The sequence below is a fragment of the Scomber japonicus genome, chromosome 1, assembly GCF_027409825.1.
Source record: "Scomber japonicus isolate fScoJap1 chromosome 1, fScoJap1.pri, whole genome shotgun sequence".
NCBI classification, from domain to species: Eukaryota; Metazoa; Chordata; class Actinopteri; order Scombriformes; family Scombridae; genus Scomber; species Scomber japonicus.
The window spans coordinates 22,314,603-22,338,501 of record NC_070578.1 but is presented as its reverse complement, the minus strand read 5'-3'; the positions used below and the strand labels follow the sequence as shown (position 1 = coordinate 22,338,501).

The 23,899-nt window shown below is 37.0% G+C and overlaps 3 protein-coding genes across 3 annotated transcripts; all 3 read right to left on the bottom strand.

The window, feature by feature from the left end:
- Window positions 1-2,316: 2,316 nt before the first annotated feature.
- Window positions 2,317-3,794, bottom strand: clec3a (C-type lectin domain family 3, member A). Its single transcript, XM_053320854.1, has 3 exons — window positions 3,652-3,794; window positions 3,473-3,559; window positions 2,317-2,847 (listed from the first exon to the last, which is right to left on the bottom strand). Exons 1-3 carry the CDS (start codon window positions 3,758-3,760, stop codon window positions 2,450-2,452), a joined length of 594 nt encoding a protein of 197 aa, XP_053176829.1. The 5' UTR covers window positions 3,761-3,794; the 3' UTR covers window positions 2,317-2,449.
- A 3,948-nt stretch (window positions 3,795-7,742) lies between these two features.
- vat1l (vesicle amine transport 1-like) lies at window positions 7,743-19,168 on the bottom strand. Its single transcript, XM_053320907.1, has 9 exons — window positions 18,954-19,168; window positions 18,282-18,411; window positions 16,111-16,326; window positions 15,504-15,646; window positions 13,953-14,056; window positions 12,802-12,857; window positions 12,457-12,651; window positions 9,098-9,181; window positions 7,743-8,119 (listed from the first exon to the last, which is right to left on the bottom strand). Exons 1-9 carry the CDS (start codon window positions 19,166-19,168, stop codon window positions 8,021-8,023), a joined length of 1,242 nt encoding a protein of 413 aa, XP_053176882.1. The 3' UTR covers window positions 7,743-8,020.
- A 2,065-nt stretch (window positions 19,169-21,233) lies between these two features.
- Window positions 21,234-23,785, bottom strand: bola3 (bolA family member 3). The gene is made up of 4 exons (XM_053319194.1): window positions 23,637-23,785; window positions 23,432-23,558; window positions 22,150-22,238; window positions 21,234-21,875 (listed from the first exon to the last, which is right to left on the bottom strand). Exons 1-4 carry the CDS (start codon window positions 23,703-23,705, stop codon window positions 21,810-21,812), a joined length of 351 nt encoding a protein of 116 aa, XP_053175169.1. The 5' UTR covers window positions 23,706-23,785; the 3' UTR covers window positions 21,234-21,809.
- Between the last annotated feature and the right edge of the window lie 114 nt (window positions 23,786-23,899).

Below are 23,899 nucleotides of genomic sequence, written 5' to 3'. Positions count from 1 at the left end.
GTCTTCAAGAAGGTTTGTAGTTGTTCCTAATTTTATTTAACAGTCTATTCAATTATGTTTGACTGAGGGAGCTTTGGTTTTGCACGTCCTGATCACACACCTACAGGTGGAAGCTGACTTGTGTATTTTTTGTGTAATATTACAAGCATGTAATTGTAATAGACTTGCCATGTGTTTGTTTTCTCAGACGGGAGCCAACCTCCAAGAACATCTTGATTCCATCACAGTAAGCACACAACCCTACCTCCTGGCTGTAGGACAAAGGAAGAAAGCAGTCCACCAGTTCTTCATAGTGCTTGACAAAGATGCTATCCCATGCAGGTCGGCCTCCTCACTCACTGCCTTTGACGAACTGTTTAAGGCGCACTATGTTTTCGCCACCTCATACAACCCTATGCTGTACAACATGTTCACGTTCATCCAAACCACTGTGTACAACATAGATGTTGGCAAAGTGAAGGAAAGTCCCCGTGTTGCAGAAGTTCGGGCTAGGTTGCTGCATTAGTACTTGAGGGAATCTGTTTGACATGAAGTGTTTTGTTTGTCAGACTGAGTTAACTTGTGCAAATACACTTGTTAGGCATTTACGAGTAGTTCATGGTTACCTGGATGGAAAAAATCTTCGTCTTAAATGTGCTGAGACTGGATGTGGCCGTGTGCTTGGAACTTTTTCTGGGTTCAGGAAACATTTAAATACCAAACACACTGGCAGCACTGACACCTTGTATGTTGTTCCATATTGCCATGTTGTTGTATTGGAGTGCCTGGCACGGCAGGCACATCCATTCCACAACTGTTCACATTTTTTTTAAGCACATCATGTTAAAATGCCTTTGTACAACTAAATGTTCAACATACAAATGTTAAATGCTTGAAAATGTCCTTTTGTATAGTTTAAAAAGATGTTAAATGCATTTTTATGGTAACTTGTGAACATGTTGTATTGGGGTGCCTGGCACGGCAGGCATACCCATTGTATTGAACTATTCACTTTTGTTTTTTACAAATAAAAGTGGTTAAGTGCATTTTTGTAGTAATTTGTTTTTATTCAATTGTACATTTTCAAAGTATTGTGGATAGAAGCAATTTGACACTACAAATGTGTAAAAATTACACTACATATTTATCTGTGCAGTGTTAATGACTGCTAGGATTTTACTCTATCTGAGTTGGGTTTTCACAGCAACAGTGTAAATCACTAACTCAGCAGTGTGTAATATTAACACTTATTAGAGTTAAATTAGCTTCTAGTGTTAACCTTCAGTAACTCAATGTGGTGTTAAAAAGTGTTTAGAATCAGAGTTAATTTGCCACCACAGTAGAGTAACTTATCAACACTGCTAAGAGTCATAAATTTACACTTTTGGAGTTATTTAAGCTGTAGTGTTAAATTTGATTAACACTGGACAGTGTTAGCCAGTGTTAATTTTTTACTCAATATTGAGTTGATTTTACTCTGAAATTTTAACACTGTGGAAAGAGTTAATTTAACACCAATTCCGATAAGGACCAAATACACTCGGAGATAGTGTTAAATTTAACTCTTTAAGTGTTGATTTAACACTGCAAAATTTACTGTGTAGTCATGTTTCAATGTACACATGGGCAATCATCCACCTTACTACCACAGCAATATCCACCTTGCACTAATGCACAGTGTATTGTAGTATATTAACACAATTGGTCAGTGTATACTCAGCAAATAGTATATTATAGTTATGGTGATATCTCTCTATTCTATTCTTTATATGTTTTTATATTTGAGTTACTTGACTTAGTTATTGTAAATATTTCTGCAATATTTCTTTCATTTCTTTGTTTGTTTCTTTTCAATGTTTACATATTGGTTTGATGTGAAGGTCTGTTTTTAAGTATTACACCCGCAGTTCAATGTGGTTACACAGGTTAGGTGTGAGAGTAAATAGGTAGATGTAAACCATTTACTACGGTATATTATAAGAAGAGTATAGAGGTCATAGATGTATTGGAATGTGTATTTATTTTCCATGTTATACATAGCAATACATTTATAGTGATATTTTTGTTAGCAGGTTAATTTCCAGACTCTGTAGTTGAATGGTGTGATGGTGATGAGTGATGGGTGAATTAATTACCTCCATGCTACCCTTAAGCAAATCACTCCTCTGTTGATTCCTCAAATTGAGCAGTGAAGTGGTCAGATGTACAGTAGTAAACAGTGTAAAAACTGTATAAGGTTATCATGAAGTAGTCTGATATCGGTTATCAAAGAAAGAGAAATAACCTACTGTAAGTTAGTTACATTTACCTCTGAACAGTGTGTATTAAATCCACTTTTCCACTATAATCCACTATAACAAGTCAGGGTTTTGGTTGGCACAGATTTGACAATAAACATATGATGTTGCATTCTTTTAATCATTGACCAGCATAAATGATCATTAAATCATCAACAACCACTCTGTCACCTTTAGGGAATGACATATTCACAAATGTACTTTTTCAGACTACGACACACCTCATCGTACCACTTTCCTTGTGCAACCACTGAAAGAGCAACACAGCTCTCTCTCTTCGTTCCTGTGGGCTGCTTCTTGGAGCGGTCCCAGTTGAAGTAGCTGATGGGCTGACTGTTGACATCAACATACTGGCCTTCTTTCACTATGTCTGCCACACCAATCCAGAAGTCCTTGGATCCTGGAGCACTCCTCTTTGCATAGTCTCTCAGTTCATTGTTTTCCATCATGTCCCGTGGTGTTGCAAGAGTTCCTCCTTGTGCAATACAGTCTTCATTTGCTTCATGGTAATGCTTTGGTTCCTCAATTGTAAGATAACACTTCCTGTGAGCTTTGATACCACGGAGACACACTGAAACAAAAGCATTTGTTTTATGAATACTCGAAATGTAAAGTAACTAGAAATATAGAAAGTGTTTAAAAATAGGTTTAGTTTCCTGTTGAATTCGCAAATAATCATTATGGACATAATTATACAGGTTCTGACATTCTCTATGAATGGCCTTTTACTAACAGTCCTCTCTCTTGTGCAGCACAACTTAAAAGCTGAAATCAGTTCTGGTGCCCTCTGCTGGAGACTAAGCAAACCAAAAAGTTCAAAATCTGTTATGTCACCATTTATTTCACAATGCACACAATCTATCAGTATAATTACTCATGTCCTCACCTCACTCTTTAATAGAATAGAATATCCTTTATTGTACAACAGTTGTCACAACAAGATTGGTTCGGGATTCTCTTCCAGTGGTGCAATAAAAAGTCAAAATATTATACATAAAAACAATAAAATACTATAAGAGCTATTTATACACACACACGCGCACACACACACACACACACACACACACACACCCAGTCTATTGCACATGTCACACATATTGCATACATTGTTACATGAGATAGATGTTGGATACTGTTAGTTTCATTGGTTGTGCGATGGTTTCTACCTTTATTTATATATTTAGTGAGAGTGATACCTGTTTGCAACGCCTGCATCTCCTTCAGGGAATTCACCTCCTGCCACAGCCTGTCAAGCTGAGACTTCACGTCATCTTCTCCTGCAGCTGCATCTCAATGGAGAAGCAAGAAAAACAGATCAGAAAAACATCATTAGTGAACACATTATTTCTGAACTGTTTGCAATGTCCATACATACCAGACTGACGAGGTGACACAGCCTTTCTGGTGCGAGATGGATGACTGGAGCTTAAGTGGAGCAAAGAGAAGCAAAGTACGAGGAAGACAGAGAGGACCAGACGTGCCATGTCTGAGGCCAGCGGATCCTACAGGACAGGACACAGTGGCACACCTTGTACTGCTGGGAAAGGAACAAAAAACACTGTGGCCAGCTCAATATATACTGGCCCTCTGTGTGCCTTTCTGGGTACTCTCCTTGCATTGGCTCAATCTCAGTTTTTTTTCTTCCAAACATCAGGAGGAGGCGAGGGAGGTAAAAGGGTGGAGTGGCAAATAATGATTTCCTTGTGTCTGGCTTTTGATAAATATTTACTTGTACGTCGTGCACTAAGCAGTATTCCCTTTCATTTCACAAACAAACTGGAAATTCATTGACTGCTTTACTATTACAGAGTGTTCTAAACTATGCTTCCCTGTTCCAATCATCTTTGGATGCTAAGTCAGTTCTTGACAAGTGATTACAAATGTTACAACTGGTTGTCAACTCAGTGAAAAGTGCTAATCTGACCATCTTTTAACTGTCAAATACAGGATTTATCTACATACTACGTGGTATTAACCTATTCAAAACAATTCTTTCACAGATGTCAGTGTACAAAAACAAGTTACAAAGAAAATTTAGCTGCTAAACATAGATATATTTACAATCACACCTACTTCCAGTTGCATAATTTATTTATTTTTTTAAAAAAAGCTGCTATTAGACCTGAGAAACCCCAGCTCCCACCTCTGGTGCAGGCAAAGCTATTTTTGGAGTGGGGTGTTGTATAAAGACAGGAGGTGAGAGCTAAATAAGAAAAACTACTGCATATGGGTTCAATATAGCAAGGCAACTATCATACCAGCTAATGTATATATTTTCCCATTTTACAGTCTTCAAATTGTACATTTCTAAGGACTGTATTTCGTTTGAATCTGTGCTAAATAAGAAGTTACATTTTCCTCCGAAGTGGAATACTGATTAGAATGATGCATTTTTACATTTTTGCAAAACATTTTGTTAACATGTGTTGCTGTAGTAATTGGAAACCAGCAAGTTAAACAAAGTGGATTTTAAAAGTAGAAATACAAAAAATTGTCAATTATTTCTGAGCAAAGCAAGGGATATAAAACCCTGTATTCTAAATGGGAATATCCATGAGTGGAGTGAGGAACAGTTTATGAGGGAACACAGCTGGAGGGGGAGAAACACCAGGGGACGGCATCCCTGGGTATAAGATGAGCGACCAAAGTTCTGGACCTTGAAGGTATCAACCCTTTGCTCCTTATCCCATAAGGGACACCTTTAAGGATAGGGGAAGGACAGACGACAGGAGAGTGCTGGCTTGGGTGGATGAGCCCATCCCCGGGTTAGAGGAATCTTTGGGTAAGGAGAACTGGTTGTACCCTACCATTGCAAGACAAGACAAAAAATATATAGAGATAAAAGACTTTTAAAGAGGGGTATTTTGGTGCAATGCTTGGCTTAATGAGAGCACGGTTAGCTTAAATGGACAGTCCTCACTAAGGACAGGGAAAGGAGATGAGGGGAAGAAGTTTCATGGAGGGAACTGGGGTTTAATGTACTGTAACTGGAGAACCCATTCCACTGTCCTCCTCTACTCCTGGTTCATCCCAACAACAAGTGGAAGTATGAAGGGACCCATCTCAATGGGGATTATGGGGACAAATGCCCGTATTGACAGGGATCAGCATCCCGCATCCAGGATTAAATTATTCAGGTCCAACAACACTCACACAAATAAAGGAGATGCAACTCCTCTGGGATATAGTGCCAACTTGGCAACCAGGGGAACATGATATTGAAAGGGTCCTAGAGGCTGTTCCTGGGGGTGCCTACTCCAAAGGATACTACTGATAGTGGTAAAAGGAGAAGATGACACTGCTACCATCTACTCATGAATGAGGAAGAGGAAGACCTAATCAGGGAAATCCAAATGTATGACACAAGGGTAGGGCTGGAAAGAGAAGACAGAAAAGGAATGGGAACCCCAACAGCGTACTCAGTTAGACCCCCACCTGCAACCCAAAGAGCAAATGGTTCCTGTTCATGGATTTAAAAAAAAAAAAGGTTTGAATGATTGAAAATTGTATTGTTTTAAAGGTATTGTTGTATTGTTTTATCCACCTGCAAGGTTCATTGTTTGTGACATGCAAAAGGTCATAAGTTGTTTTCTGAAATATATTAAAAGATATGAGTAACGCCAATTTTAATGCAATATGCAAAATTATGAAAAGATTCTCATTTCTCACGGCATACTTTGCAGATAAATTTATTCAAGTAAACAGAAAGTGCACAACAAAAGTTAACAAAACTCGACAAAAATGTACCACAGGTAAACCATAGTTCATAAGGAAATTTGTAAAAACACTACAGTGCGAAACATTTCTTTAGATAGGTTTTTCTTTTTTTTCACAAGGCAATATGAATAAACACACACATTCAAGAAAAAAACATGCAGTCTCACACTCTCCCTCACACACACATTTACACATATTTATGATATTATAATTGAAATGTATTTCCAAAGTGTCTACACATCATTAACTTTATTAGAAATTAACTTCCAAAATAATTTACTTCATTGCTTTACTACATTAACACTGTCACTATCATTCAACTTAGAGGCAAGCAGTGTTTACTCTTGTTAGTTTTCCTCTCACTGGGTTGATCTTTTTTAATTTCTAAAAATGGCTTGATCACAGTATCAAGTATTAAATTGTTTTATTGTTGTTGTTTTGCTTGTTTGTTTGTTTTTTACAATTGAGAAAGTACTTCTTGCTGTATACTCTGGTTTCATTTTAATAATTCAAGTAAAGTGAAAAGTAATGGCTGATACAGTATAAAACATACTAACTAACACACTAAATGAGCAAGGCTAATGGACATTTTTTAACAAACTAAATAAAATGCAGTTTGTTTTTACTTGAATAAATTAAAAAACAAAAACATATCGGTCATCTGAATAAGTATTCAGGGTGTGTGTATTTCTTGTCAGCTTTTCCTGCATTTAATTAACAACTCACAGATCTGGAGTAAAGCATACCCAAATAATGTAATACACAGTGTTGCTCAGTAGAAAGCCTTATTACACAAGCTTTCATTCTAAAAATAATTTATCTTGGAGTTTTATGGCACTTTTGTTTTGAGGCACCAGCAAGTAAACAACTTTAGTCAAACAAGCAAACCTTCAACTACTGAGCACTTCTTGATTCTCCTCTGAGACTTATCAGAATCTACTGATCTATCTCAGTGTCTCTTTTATCCATATATTCTGCAAGATTTTGACATAGATATAAATGTAACCTTTTGAAACTCAAATTCAGTTCTGTTTAAGCAATTTACAATGTTTGTAGCCTTTTAGTCAAAGTTATGAAAATACATTTTTGTGTCCACAATCCAATAACTCACGACATGAATAGAGACATAATGGTACTACATTATCATCTTACTACATTTTAAGGCCAAGTTATGAATAGTTTTTTGATTTATGTATCATACTCTGGTTAAAAATACTTGTTTTGTTGGTTTGTTCAAGGTGAACTTTACATGAGGAAAGCATTTCAAGTATCAAACACTTGACAGTGGTACAGTGTTTGCAGCTCAAAGGCACTGGTGAACCCAAAATATCACAAGGTTGGCACCTAAGAATGCTAAATATCATGCAAATATCTACACATAGACTTTTCTACCCCTCCTAGCTTACACATTCTTTTGTGACACAAAAATGTTAATATCTGATTAATTTCCATGGTCAGATGCGGGAAAACACTGGAGTGATTTTCTCAAACTTCATCTGTCATCATTGAAGACAAGGAAGGGTTTAACATAACACATTTTCCTATCTTGTGAAATGTTTTTAAGTTGTTATAGTGCATACCACTTGTTTGATTTACTGATTACTATTTTTAAACTAACAACAGCATGTCAGGAGGTTTAAATACATATTAAATCCATTGGAAATTCAATAAATGATAAAAAAAATTGAGGGACTTGCAGATGCAGTTAACTGTAAAATGCACACAAAGCTAATCCCAGATTTGCCTAGCATGACATTATTTCATAATACAGTAAATTATATAATATCACTATTCTGAGAATAGCACTTGTTGACAGTCTTAATTTATCCAAATTTTCTATCTGGCAGAAACAATAGGTAACAGACAAGAGGCCCAAACACATACTGTACATACATGCATACAGCACATGCATACATACATACACACACACATACAGCAAAACACTTGTGTGTCATTGTGATCCTCTGTGGTGAATCTGCGTAGTGTCTCCAGTCTCTATAAGCATGTTGCAGAGGGCTTTGTTAGGTTTAATGAATGAAAGGCATCCGCTCCTTGCTGTCGTTGTCTCCCTCAGGCTCCTCTTCTTCCTCCCCTGCTTCACTGGTCTCTGTGCTGTCACTGGCCATCTAGTGGTAAGAAATATTATTGATCTATCATTAACTGCATACTGAGGTATACACACACACTCACACAAACAACTGTGTGAGCTGACATCAAATGGACCAGTAAATGTGTCCTCTGTTGGATACAGGGATACAGGCTTCTATATATCTGATACAGTAGTTTTTCTAAGTTTGATGTTGAGATCACCATAGAAACTGCTGCTATTAAACAGAAGGAAATCCCACTCACTGCTCCCTCATGACCCTGATTGGACCTGGCAATGTGCAGTAGGCATCAGGAATGTAACTTTAACAACATTTACAACAGAGACCACCTGCAAGCCAGCCAGCCAATTAGCTGGGTAGATAGTTTGGCACATGGATGATGAAACCCATCTTGCACATCTTGTAATGTCGTCACTGTTTTTCCCGAAAAACATCTTCACTGAAGATGCAATTATGATTAAATTAGCTCTACATTAGCTAAATACATAATATCAAGGAAACCACAGGGAGTGGAGGGGGGCCTTTACATCTGTCATCCTCCTCCTCTTTCTCCTATTCTTCCTGTTGACCATTTTGCGTTGTATCGACAATTCATGTCATATAATACTTTAATTGTATGTGGTTTTTGTCATTAATACAGTATTTATCTAATCTACCATCCATATTGATCAAATCAGACTAAATCATCTTAGTCTTATATGTCCATAATGTATTAAGTGTGACATTTTAAAATATAAAGTTTGTGTGTATTTTAATACTTTATGTATCATTACATGGCATACAGACAGAAAACAATTCACCATACCCTCCTACTGTAACAGATGTTAACTGTTGTAGTGAAAAAAAAACTCCACATAAACTCTGGACTTTGAGATCATTTTTTCCCCAGGGAAATTAAGGCTAGTTGCCCATTTACTTAAAAGATCCATTTATACATGTATGCTTTCTGTTAATATTGTTCTAAAACTAGAATAAAAACACATTTTTTGCAGTTACCAGAGGAGTAGGAGTCTTCTCAACGTCCAGAATGAGTTTTCCTATGTTGCCTCTGTCATGAATTCTCTGCATCGCCTCTTTAACCTGAGAATAAAACACAGCAATTAACCTTAACCCACACCAGTCATACATGAAGACCAACTAATGACTTTGAGGATTTTTCTACCAAAAAAAACATGACTTTGCCTGAAATTAATTTGAAGAAAGAAAGAAAGAAAGAAAGAAAGAAAGAAAGAAAGAAAGAAAGAAAGAAAGAAAGAAAGAAAGAAGGGATTTAATTTTGGGTAAATTATTTTCTTTCATGACAAAATAAAATATTTTTTCTATTGTTGCTATTTAATGTAGTTTATGTAAACCAATAAAAAGAAAGATTCTAAAACTGTAAAATATTTTTGTCTGGAAAATCCCAAATCCCCAGTAAACACATATTACATTGTGTCAACAAGTCTTGAGCTGCATCAATTTTGTAGCAAATGTGTAAGGAACATGTAATAAAGGAGGGAGCTTTATGATGCTTAACTTCTGCTCATAAAATTGTGGTTCCTAAGGAGTGCCTTGTAGCAAATGTTGGGAATGCCGCATAACTGCAACACTCCTGGTACTGATTCCAGCCATGGAGTGATGTTGCAAGTCATACCCATCTCCCTCCCCTTGTTTTCTATCACTTCCCTGTCAAATGTCTAATAAAGGAAAAAATACAACATCAATCCTATTCATTAAAGCTTGTCAGACTATTTTATCACAGAGAGGAGAAAAGTTCACACATCAGAAAAAATTACACAGAATGTAGTATCTTGCTCTCTCATTACAGTCCACATAGAGACACAAATTAATGTACCTCATTGTCTGAAAGCTATTGTTTCACAAGTATTCACTTGTGAGAAATAGTGCAAAACAAGCCAAGAGCAGAAATAGGTCAGAAATTTGTCCAGCACATTGCTGCAAGATTAACGGGACTCTCCTGGTCCTTTCATGTCAGTGACAATCACTACAAGATGCCTTATGCAAGTTCTCTTTTTCAATACTTTACTCCTGACTGACAGATACATTAATATTTTCTTGACTAAAACTGCTGGTGGTCGGAAAACCTCCAGTTGTTCTGTTCCAGTCACGCACTTTTTCTAACATTTCATTCCAGAAAAAAGGTTGCTATGGTTAACATGTAAACTAATGCCCTCTGAATTCTCAATCCAGGCATAAAAACAATTGAGCCAGGCTGTGCCCCTGACACTACATCCCACGCCATCCTCCCCACTAATGAGATTCTTCATGGGCAATGGTTCCGGTGAATGGCCCAAGCATTCTGCCAAAGTTTAATGACAACAGTACTGGGAAATTTCCCATGAGAAATAAAAATCTGAAGCCAGCAATAATTTTATCAGCATATTCTCTCTGACTGTAAACAGAAAGTACAGGCTGTCTTGCAGTCAGATTCTTGTGATGTATTACACTTTTTATCTAAATTATTTTACTGTTTTTGGTTGTGAAACAAATTCCAAACATTCTACTTGAAAAGGTTACAGGGTGTGTTGAAACCATTTTGATTCCACTGAGGAGCAATTAGTAACTAAAGCTCTTACACAGTACCATACATATTAGGATTAAAAACTTGATGACCAAAAGAGTAAATTTTTGACTCTACAGGACGTATACCTTCAGTCCCTATTATAAAGGCCCTGCACTTAAATGCAGTTAATAAGACTTCTGCACAGATTGAAGCAGAGCAGAGCTATATTGGAACAGATTATGTCAATCAACCACAATTTGTACATGAGCGATTTTAAATGTGGCATTGATTGATTAAGCATGCCTAATCTCCTCAGGTAGGGCTTTCCAAAGTCTGTAACAGCAAATGCAAAGACACCTTTACCTTTAGGTGTGACTTTGGAACAGATAACAGAGGTTTGCCTGTGGATCTCAGGCAGTGTGTTTGGTCAAAAGAAGAGACTCAACTCAAGGAGATGCTAAACCATAACAATGATTAAAAGTATCTTAAAATTTATTCTAAAAAATGCGACTGGCCCATGTAAAGAGGCTAAAACAGTTAAGAAAAACGCTACAGTGATGGAGGGACTTTTGGAGTTGCCATAGTCAATCAGAGTTCAGTCATGAACGCTCTGTAGATTGGTTTTGTCATTTGTTTTGATCAGCAAATTAAGTTGTGTGTCATGAGTGTAGAAATTAAACTGAATGTTATGGTTGATGATGTCACCCAGAGGGAGCATGTAAAGGAAGAAAAGAATGGGACCTGGGGGACGCCATAGTGGATAGGAGCCAAAGATGTCACAGGATTACCTCTACTGACATAGAATTGTCTACCAGTTAAATATGAGGTGAACCATTTAAGGGCCACACCAGAGATGTCTCCGCGAACCTCCAGATGGTTTAAAAGGGCAGTATGATCACTGGTGTCAAAGGCATAGTTCAAGTGCAGCAGGACCAGGGTTGAGCGGTTACCAGAATCAATAGCCAACAGGAGGTCATTGCTCACCCTGATGAGGGCAGTTTCTGGGCTGTGAAGCTGGAAGCCTGACTGAAATTTTTCAAAGAGATTGTTATTACTGAGATGAGCGATCTACTAGGGGATTACAACTTTTTCAATAACCTTGGAAAGAAATGGGAGTTTGGAGATGAGTCTATGGTTGTTAAGAATTGTGGGGTCTAAGTTTGATTTTGTGAGGGGAGAGACCACAGCAGTTTTAAAACAGGTTGGAAAGGCACAGAGCTGTTAACAATGGACAAAATGAGCAGGTCAATGGTGGGGAGGACCTTCTTCAAAAACAAAATTGGTAAAATGTCCAAGGAGCAGGTAGAAGACTTCATGTTATTGATTATGTTCAGCAGAGTTTCACAGGAAATTTGGTTGAAGGAGTGTTTCGCAGAAGGGCACTGTACAGCTTGCTATTAACAAAAGTCCATTGGGCAAATTGCTTCTCTGAGACAATTCAAGCTTTGTGGATGGTAACTTTTGGATAACAATTCATGTTCACTGTGGTCTCTACAATGGCTGAACTGATCCAAAGCCAACATATGTAAATTTTGTGATTAGTGTACATCTACTAAGACTCCACAGGAAGGAAAGACTTTCTAGAAATCGAGATTGAAGTGACTAACATATGGCCTGTTGGGTTTTGTGTGGGACTGAAATAATTATGGTGCAGGAAGATGCAACCTACCCACCATCTGCAGAAAAATGTCCAAGAACAGCTGACAATGTCCCACAGAAAACAGCAGTGACAAACAACAGATTATATGTTGTCATTTAAATCTTCAGCATCTCTGTTTACATTACCACTGATCATTCTAATTTCATAATCATTGATATCACACTGTCATACACCTTCTGGTTTAACTCTTACCTCCTCTAGTGCCCATAGGGAGTCCACTACTGGCTTGATCTTCTTTTGCTCATAGAGACACAAGAGTTTATCCATTACTGCTTTCACAAGACTACATCTGTCCTGTTTGAAGAGGAGATTGAGGAGCGAGAATCCTGCAATGACTTTGTTCTCCTCGTATAGTTTAATAGGGTTCACCTTCTCCACTTGCCACCACTGGAGAGAAAAAAACAACAATTCAGAGATACTTTCATCCATAGTGACTCATCTGTGTGTGTGTGTTTCATTAGCCATGAAATGTTCATTGGGTAGTAACATGGTACTCTTTCCTTCAAATGTTGATGACAGACTGCATCTCTGACTCACAGATTTTGCAAAGCTGAAGAAACTCTTTGTTTCCCCAGTTACCATGTTTGACGCGCCTGGAAAAACAAAAATAAAAGGATTGCTGTATGCTGTGCAAATGGCCAGAATGGACAGAAGTGACTGGTCAATAATAGGCAGCCACAAAGCATCTATGCAAGCATGCCTTCGCACATATAAACAGAAACAGAACCAACTAATTAATCTCCTTGTTATTCTGTTGCTTGATTCATGAGGCTTGACAGGAATTAAAGCAAGCAACAGAGATAAGATAAGGATGGCATTTCATTTACAGGCTATGGACTATGTTTTATTCCAATGAGCCTTACTTTTTCAGACCTGGTCCAGATGTAATCACTTTCCAGTGAATATGTGACTTGTCTTTTTAAGGAATTGTTTTGGGAAATATTGTTATTCTACTTCTCACTGAAAGTTTAAGGAGAATATTGATACCACTCTCCTGTTTGTACAGTTATATGAAGCTACATAAAAGCCAACTATCTTACCTTAGCATAAACACTTTAGTGCGGAGAAAGAGCAAGTCTCATTTTGTCTGAAGGTAGCAAAATCTACCGACAACCAGTACCTTTAAAAAAACCCATGTAAAAAAAGCTCATGACTCTATGTAAAACAGAAACTTGTGTTTACATTACAGTTTTTTGATTAAATGGATGAGATATTACATACTAATCAGTGAGCGTCACAGGTTCTAGCAGGCAGATTTTGTTCAAAACAAACTATTACCACCTGCACACTGTCAGAAAGGCCAAGCATTTCTGAATGAAGTGTGTTGCTTGACCGAAACATAACTATTGATTGAAGTTACCATACGTGCTGACAATGTTTTGTTGTATCACCTAAGCATCAGTCTTAGATGTGTAAAGACCACTGGTTGGGGCAGATTTTGTTACCAATGCCAGGCTAGCTGCTTCCTCATTTTACCAGTCCTATGCTAAGCTATCCGCCTCCTGGCTCAAGCTGCATATTTAATGTAAATATCAATCTTTTCATAAATACCTGGGCAAGAAAGTATACAAGCGAAGTTCACAAAATGTCAAACAGACTGTAAATGTAGTTATTTTCACTTTGAAGGTACTAAATGGAAGGCAAGGGTTTCATTAAGACACAGCCAAAGCATTAAGTATGGTGTCTACCATAGAGGATGTAAGTTCCCAATGGCTTCAACAGACTCAGGCCTTTCCCTGTGTTCTCACCACACAGGCAGTCCAACACAATGTCCACTCCATCTGGAGAGATCCTAGAACATCAAGACCAAAGCAAAGGTAAAATACACTGAAAAAGAGGATTCATGTAAATTAATACACATGTGAAATTATAATCTGAACATGTAAAGAATTAATCTACAAACACTTTCTTGAGCGTAAGTATAATCAGAGGCCACCTTCATACATTTACAGTGCGTTGCCTTGTTTATGACTGTGGGCACTGTATGTAAACTTGCAAAACATCTTCTTTAAGTCCATATAAAGACTGTGACTCATACTCTGGAGCAGCTTCAAGTTTTGTCCAGTCGTGGATTCATAAGATATGAACACTGATTCTCTGGAGTTTAACTCAGAAGTTGCAGTATACATCCCACAGGTTTTCTTTTAACTCTGCCTACAGTTTTCTTTTCAAGAAAGTGATTTTTTGCAGTGTCCATATTGCTCCTTACCAGTAACACGTTTTACAAGATGTTAGAAAAAGTTTATCACACCCAGAATCAAACAGACCAACCTGTTTACCATAATGAGACTAATTAAAGGTATGGATATGAAAGAATGAAAGGCATGTAGTTCTCAAGGGGACCTGAATTCTTTACTTTCAGCCTTGTGGCCCTGGACACCTGCTTAGCTAAACTGCTTGGTGGTCTTGTGATTCCCATGGTTTTGCCTTTTGTAAAAAGACTAATTTAATTGTACTTTGCTCTTGATCCTGAGAAGAATGTGTGGGCGAGGGAGATGAAAGGCATATTAATCCACTACCACTCCTGATATATAGCCAGAAAGCATGAAACAATCAGTGCCCATGAAACAATATTTAATTTCCTATGTATTATAATTTGAAGAATATAGTAATCTGCTCAACAGTATATCTACAAACAATAATATGTTACTGCTGAAGCTCTCTGAGGCAGAGGAAGCAGCATGGCGTTCTGTAAATAATCATAAGCTTAGTTTATGCAATGAAAAATTTAAACATCACAGCATAATTGCAGTAAATCTATTAAATCAGTAGTAAATCATTTAGCATCAAACCTCTGTTGGGTTTTTTGTAGTCCAAATTGATAGTGTGTTGTGAATGGAATGTGTAAGGTATCGATACTCAGCCCTAATTGGCTCAGTTGTTCCACAGACCCAGCGCAGACCTCCACCCTACACAATGCTGCTGCTCTCTGAGATGAGCTGTGAGTTGCCATGGGGACCACAGCCACACAAGACCGAATAAGGCAGTAGGTAACATCTGCAACCTTGCACAGCCCTCTGCACTCAATATGGTCCACGTTATCACATTAGTGTATCTGTTATGTATCTATTATGCTACACCTAACCTGCCCTGATGATGTCATCAAATTGAATGTAATTTTAAATGCTAAAAAATTAGAGTTCCCAAAATACAGTTGAACTAATTGCAGACGCTTCAGTCCTCTAACAGCAATTTACGAAGCATTTCAGCTAAAGTAGAGACAAACTTTCCAAGCTTACTTTTTGACTTCTTGTATATAATCAACATTTCTGTCAAAGAGGTGAGTCACAGAGTCTCTGATGGCTGCATGTTTGAAACATGAGGCGATCCCAAAGACAGTGACATTAGGTACAGTGGAGCAGAGCTGAGCCACAGCTTGACCCTGAAAATAACAAACAGTTGCAAGAGCTTATCAGGGGCTGAGAAAAAAACCAAACTCTAAATGTACTATGATCACAAAAAACAGCTGAATCCACCATGACATAATCAACACACATCCATTGAAAAATCACATATAATGATGTAGAGTTTATATGTTCTATTAATTGTAATTATATTAAGTCCTTGTTTGTATAGTGCTTATGATTAATGGTTAACTTCAGTTATAACAACAGTGTTGGCTGGCTTTTTTGAATATTTGCGCATTTCTTTCATTCATTCCAAAACTTTAATTACTCAAAAAGATGTTTAACAACAAAATAATTAGAAGTCTATTATCTTTTTTTATTTGATATAAGGCAATAACAGAGAACAAATATACTCCAAATGTAAACTGCCAGTTATAATAAGAGTTGGATTTATTTTTGTCTTGCTGCTATGATATGGTCATAAAGGAAACCAACTTACTACACCACCTCCTGCTGAGTGGACCAGCACTGACATCCCCTCTCGCAGATTGGCAACCTCAAAGAGCATCATGTAGGCGGCAACAAAGTTCAGAGAGAACGCTGCAGCCTCTGTAAAAGTCATTTCATCTGGCAACTTGTAGACAAACTCCACAGGTGTGCAAACAACTTCTGCCCAGGCATTGTAATTCACAAAAGCCATAACTCTGTCACCTATCTGAAAAGAAACGTGTTAGGGCAGTGGGAGAATAAGCATAATGAATAAAAACCATGTGGCACCAAGAAGGAAATATGGATTAACTTGACTTCACATCTCATTATTACCATCACAGCACATGTCTGTATCTCTAATTCTGTTGGCAGGTCAGTGACAAAGAAGGGTTGGCAAGATGAGAAATTCAAAAATGTTTTGAAAGCACGCATCAGGTTTATTGTTTTGTAATCACAAAAGAAAGATATTAAATAATATTAAATATTTCATCCACCTACAGTGTATTTAAGTGCACTCATTTTAAAACATCCAATGAAAAGAAACATTCTTTGGAGTATAATATAGAGCACGACATATCCTAAAAAGAACAATTTTTTCTAAATAATTGTGTTGGCGTTGCCGAAGTGGATTACATTTATTCCACATTTTAGTTCACTTTTTTTCCTGTACATAATCAGATGTTTATGAAAAAATACTGGTTACAGCAACTGGACACTGGGTAGCATTAACGGATGTAACCAGCACAAAAATCTGCTACACTGCCTGACCATGTTCCTTCTACAGTCAAACACATTGTTTGTTGAAGAAATGGACACTGACAATCAAATATGACAGCCAACAAGGTTCAGTGAAGTTGGTTTTACATGTTATTTCAGTTTAGAAAAAAACACCTGACAACAAGAAATGAAAAAAACACCTGACAACAAGAAATGAAAAAAACTTTTACAAAAAAAAAATCACCTGACAATAACAACTCATAAGCCAACTCATAAATGATCTTCTATTGTGAATACAGTTGATAAAAACCTGACAATAAGAATTTTGGATATCGTATCTTTAAAAGATGTGTGTGGGCAGAGAGAGAGAGAGCGAGGAACTGGTTCCAGTCCTCTGTCATGAGCTTTGAATGTCTTGAGTTCAGAGGTTCTGGTTCAGAGATGATGTTATTATATTATAAAAGTGAAAACATTCTTCCCACCCAGCTGTTTCATGCAGCAGCATTCACAAATGCTCTGTGACAAGCCACGTTTTTCCTTGTTAGAAGATGGCATCTAATGGGGGAAAATTGATTTTATTTATTTTGTTTAATTGTTTCAGTTTTGTTTATATTAGTAATGAAATAGCAGAAATGTAAATAATTACATTTCACATACGTTATGTTTGAGTAACATTTCTCCTTCAAATCAATTAATTATTAAAAAATGTGACTTTAGCTATGGTCTCAATATTTGAAATGTATTTTTTAAAGTAAATATTCATTTTAATGAATTCTTATGAATTATCTATGTTTTTCTAGGATCATACCATTTGACGTAAACTGAGCAAACCTGACTAAGTCCAAAAATGTCAGTTTATGAGTAATTGTTAAGAGCTTCTAACCTTGTCTGCAGCATTTGTGACCATCAGGGGTCCTTCTCTGTAAAACTACTTCCTGTTATATGGCCTTCTTCACAATTTTAACAAAATGGCTTTTTAAATGATGGTTACGCTTAGAGACACTTCATGTGGTTCACTGGACTTGACATGATTCCCCAAATTATATTTAATATTTAGAACAATTGTATTCCATTAACCTTTATTTAATATGAAAGAGTGATAGTGTAAGATTATGCCAAACTAGTTGATGTGGTGTTTTACTGAGAATTTGAGCATTTTTAACTGTAATTTTTTGGTTAAAGGTTTTATGGTTACACCACTTAGACATTTTTGCTGTAATCCCTGAATAAATTCTATAAAAATGGATTAAAGCAAACATTTTATACTCTGCCAACATAAAAAGAATATGCGCAAGGTATTCATGCATTTATTTTCAATTTTTAATCCTTTTAAATTTGACTAAACCACATGGAAACAAAAAAGTAGCATCATGTCATTGACCCTGCCACAGATTTAAGTCAGTACTGTGCTTTAGAAATTGACAACATTTATTCATACATCACTGCATCTGGAATTTCACTAACCTCAAATCCCTTTGTGTTTTCCCCCACTGACTCTACTATTCCAGAGCATTCAAACCCAGGAACAAGAGGAGGTTTAGGAGGACTATCAATAGTTCCCTGACGTACCATCAGATCCAGGAAATTCAAACCACTGCAACACAAAATAAATAGGGTCTTTAGTGTTTGTTGACATGAACTCAGTCTGATTCAATAATTTGATGTAAACCACCCAGCAGAACTGTCTGACCACTGGGCTACTGCACAACTGTGCAAAAGAGCTTTAGTACTGCCCAGTGCTTTTTATTTCACTATTATCAGCAATGAGTCACAGGCTATTCCTCTTTGAAGAAGGCCAGACTCAATAACAAGCATTCTCACTAAATGAAATAGTATACACTTTAAATTTCCTAAACTGTAGTTGTCGTTTTCTGGAATAATAATAATGAATGAAAATAGACAAATAAAATGACTGAATCTCTCTGACAACAGTTTGCTCCTCATCAATAGCTTGATATCAATAGGCTCCAGACAGCCAGCCAACCATCTACACAAAAAAACCTGTTGGCTTCATGAAAATAAATCTGTTATTTCCTGTTTAGAGAATACAAGCATGGTAATGCAATGGGTAGGCCAGGGAGACCATCCCAATCCATTAAGACACATAAAATGCATTAGTGATATTTTCTTATTTACCATGCTTTGACGCGGATCTTCACTTCACGATCCTGAGGCTCGGGCATTGCCTTCTTGGTCACCCTGAGTTTGTTCAGACCTCCAAAACCTGATAGTATCACCGCTCGCATTTCTTTGGTATCCCCGAAAGATTCCACGTTTTCTGTTTCTTTCCCCACATTTTTATCAATCATATACTCGGTCTCCTCCGTCATATCTGCTCCTTCTTTAGCCATATCGAAGCCCAGCTGCTCTTCCTCTCCGTTCCTCTTCGGGGCTCAGAGTGATGTGGTGCGCAGCATGCACACAGGCGCTATGTGGCAGGATGTCTGCTGACCCACACACTGCATTTACTCATGCTTAAACGCAAGCCTGAATAATCACATTTTTTAAAATTACACTTACAGAAGCCCTGGATATCAATTATAATTTGCCATATCCAGGCTATAACATGTATATCTTTGCATGAAGCGAGCTTAAGTGGCTATGAAATGCACCATCTGCTGGTGAAATGTGCACAAAACTTTATATTACAGTCTATAATGCAACTCATGCACCCCTGATGAAAAAATCCAACAAGTGTGGTGCCTTCAGGTGTGCTTGAAAATATGGACTCCAAACCCATCACCTCTCACTTCTTCCAGCAAGGTGTAGTTTATGTTTAGGCAATTTGATCATAATTGACACCTGTTTTTCTTGAATTTTGCAACGAACCTCTTGCTTACCTGTTTTGCTTACCTGTTTTGCTATGAAACGTTTTGTCACACATGTACAGGTAATTAACAACATGTTTGTGATTTGTGAAACATGGTGGGTGAAGGTGAAAGCTACATGACATATGGTGGACACTGGGTGGAAGTGAGACATTATTCACAATCCTCAAACCATTACACCCAAGATGTTTGATGGTAGGCCCACCTACGCTTCACAGCCCTAGCTGATCATTCCTAAAAGGGGCTTTTAACACACCATATTCTTCTTTTTCTTTTTAGGCTCAAGGGAGGTTTTAACACAAAACCTCCATGGATCAAAAATTCACAATAGAAAGAGTCATAATTGATATTGTCTGCTGGTTGAGGTGTCAAGTCACATGTTTTACAAAGGTCTCTATTACAGTGGAAAGGGGAAAAAAGTTTTTTGGGCCACAGGGGGATTTTTTTGCAGTTGGTTGCAATCTATAACCTCACTGTTAAATGCCACTAAATCCTACACACTGGTCCTTTAAATTAGGTTTTTGGTTTTTGTTGCTGATAATAGCTGCTGCTGCTGCTGCTGCTGCTGCTGCTAAAACTGATGAGAGCAGCGATGCAGAACCACTTGGTTAATTTGAAAGTGTAAAAACAATGAGTTAAAAGGCTAAAAAGCTCAAGCTGCAGAATATGGTCATATATTAGCTTATAAGGCCTATCAACTCCACCCAACTGGTTGTATTTGAATGTTTGCGTTTGATACAGATATCAGTGTTTGTAGTGCTGCAACAATTAATTACTTTTTGCTAACTAGTAAAATTAATTGCTATTTTGATAATTGATTTTAATTTTGGGTTCTTTTTTAAGAAGAAAAGGTCCAAATTCTTTCATTTTTAGCTTCTTAAATGTGATTATTTTCTGGTTTCTTTATTATTCTATTGACAGTAAACTGAATATCTTTTGATTGAGGGCTTTTGTGGATTATAGACATTTTGGGACATCACGTTGGGCTTTGGGAAACTTTCCCCACCATTTTCTGACATTTTATACACTGGAAATAATTATGAGTTACTGCCCTAAATATTTAAGCACTGTTTACGGTTTATCTGCTGATATTTTATTACAATAAACATTTTATGAGAATTTCTTAAATTTGGTTAATAATGACCAAGATATGCAGAGTGGTTTATTTTGTGGTTTAGGAATAAACATGTCTCTGGTGAATACACTTTAGATCCAACATTGTTTCTAAATTATTTCTGGCTTATCTGGTTTTTATGTAGTTTCTTGTTACTCATTGGCCAGCCCAACCTCTTTAGCCATTCAACTCTTTATGATCAGACCACATGCATGAAACTTGTTGCTTGGTTTAATCTCCAGTTAATGAATTTAAAGCTGTTTTCCTCATAACCTTAAGAAAAGATGAGGAAAAAGTTACCAACATGTCTCTAACAGCTGCACAATGTTTATATTTTCAGTATTAATATTCAATATTATATTAACTTATAACACAATCACAAAAGGATGAAGCATCAAATGGTGCCAGTATACTAAGAGTAATTTAACTAGAAAGAAAATACTTAGAAAGTCCATTCAAAAATGTGTTGAGGAGCCACTGATTTTTTATTGCAGCGTGTATTACTAATACAAAGGCAGAATAAATACAATAGGTCCAAGTACAGTCTAATAGTAAGACATTGATTTGAAATCATTCACTTTGCCCACAGTGTCAGTGACATAGCAAAATAATGCTCCGTTTAAAACAAAGGTCTGCAGCAATTTTTCAATATGTAGGATGTTATTATGTATGACTTGCAGGACCACTTATCATTACACAATCATCATCATCATCATCATCATCATCATCATCAACCCTGAGAGGACCCCAAAATAATAAGAACCCTACATGACTTGATATTTTACCATGTCCATTTGTGCGTATTGTAGCGTTCACTCTAGAAATAGTCTCAAAGCAGAGGATACCTTAATGGTAAAAAAGATCATTTTATTGTAATCTTACATTTATTTCACATTTTTAAATCGTTAATGTATAGCTGTGATAGAAAATTTCCCTCTGCATGTATACGACTGGCACATTAACAATGATCATGAAACAAATTAGCTACACCATATCCTCTTTAAAACTGTACATTCATATTAGCTTTAACATAGGAAAAGTGAACTTGCACTAATGTTTTGGAACATCAGTGAATATTCGCAGTCCATGCATTTCTTGAATCTCATCCTTGAGTGCCTATGCAGGAGAAAACAAAACCACAAATGAATAAAATGCACCCATTCCAAGTTGAACCATCTACCAGTGTTCAGAAAACATTAAGGGTTCACTCTTACATATCTCAACATGACTGACTGATACAGTATGGACCTCTGCACACAACTGCAAGTATGAACGTCTTCAAAAAACCCAAACAATTGCTAAATTAGAGCTGTACAATATGTCAAACCTACCTGTAAACTCCATAAATAGTGACACAGGTTATATAGTGAGCTTTTATATGATGAGTTACCTGATTGACTAGCTGGTGTTGTTGAACAGTCCTTTTTCCTCTGAACTCACTGGACTCTATATGGATCTCATACATGGCCCCACAGCCACCTACACACAACAACAAATCACACAATGTCATTTAGAGCCAGTTTATGTCGTTCCTGTGTGATTGCTACACAATAACAAGGAAAGATCTATACGCCTTTTTTGTTTATTTATTATTTTTAAGTATTATATACAGAGTAACACATAGGAGGATGTAATACTTTAACTTCATTGATTTCTGTGAAAGTTCAAAGTAAGTATAAACATAAAATTATATAAGATGTATTGCTGATGTAAAGATTGCTGAAATGAGATTTAACCTGATATTATTCTCACACTATTTATGTGAGAATAATATTTGTTTATTTATTTTATTGGACAATACAATTGATTGTGTTGTTAATTGTTTATTTAGTTTCAAAGCAAAATGTGCCAGCCACACAAATAGAAGATTGTTAGAAATGATTATCATAGTATACAGAGTGGAAAAGTATTAATATTTTCAGACATTTTAAAATAATCGTTTTGGGGAAATTCAGACTGATGGATGTATTCCACGTCTGTCCACATCACCCACTGGAATGATGCAGCCAAAACAAAACTCTTAGATTTGAATACTTCATGCAGTGTAAGCATCATAATATCAGTGAAGAGCTGAAGCAGGTGCTGCAGACCTTATTGCACACTTAAAGAATGATTCACACTTTTTTAAAGTCTGTTTTAAAATATGAACAATGAAAGACTCAGTAGTCATTCTTTCTGTACTAGTTGTTAAAAGATCCCCCTCCAATACACTTTCACTGTAAGGGATGATAGCCAAAATCCAGTGTGATCTGAAGCTTATAGGAGGCCTCAGCGGTCCCCAGCCTTTTTAGCATCAAACTCCCTCGTGTGTGTAGTAACAAAAAGAGGACTTTTGTCATTGAAACATATCTACTTGACTTGACTAATTTGGATGACTGAATGATCAAGATAAACTTGTAAATATATTTTTGCACAGGAGACTTGTGGATTCATGAAAGGATCTTATGAGTAATATGAATGATCATGGTAAGAAAAACCTGCTTCAATGCTCATTGGCACCTGACTGCATTAAGACATGCTTGAAAACTTGTGAACCCGTCCTTTATTGGAAAATAAAGAGAGGAACCTGGATGTCAAATGTTTAATTGTCGTGGCGTCGCCTAAATAACTCGTTACGTCAGTCCCCATCATTAGAGAGCAGCCAACCACATGCTGTATGTGTGTGTGTGTACCTGATATATCCACCACTTTGAGCGATGAGGCTGACGGGAACTTCTCCTTAAGTACCTTTGCGATGCGGACCTCTCCGTCTGTGTTTGTGCTCAGACATCTCTGCTGCTGTCCAGACACAACAACGACCTGAGGAGAGAAGCAGGGTTAACTCAGCGTACATATGCAACCTCTACTGCAGGGAAACCACCGTAAAAGCGACTTTACTTGATTACTGCGAAGAAGCCGGAGAGCAGCGGTCATGGTGCCGGTCACACTCCGTTTGCACGCCAACATTGTGAGAAAACAGCTTGTGATGAATCGGGTTAAATAACGGGCTGTTTACAATACTCAAGTTCAGCGACTCATGCCCTCAGTCAGCGTCGTCCCGGTGATATGACGTCACACATCCGGGTACTCCAGGGTGACCTTTTTTTTCCTTTTTTTTTTTTTTTTTTTTTACATAAAATGAAAAATTGACTAATAACAAA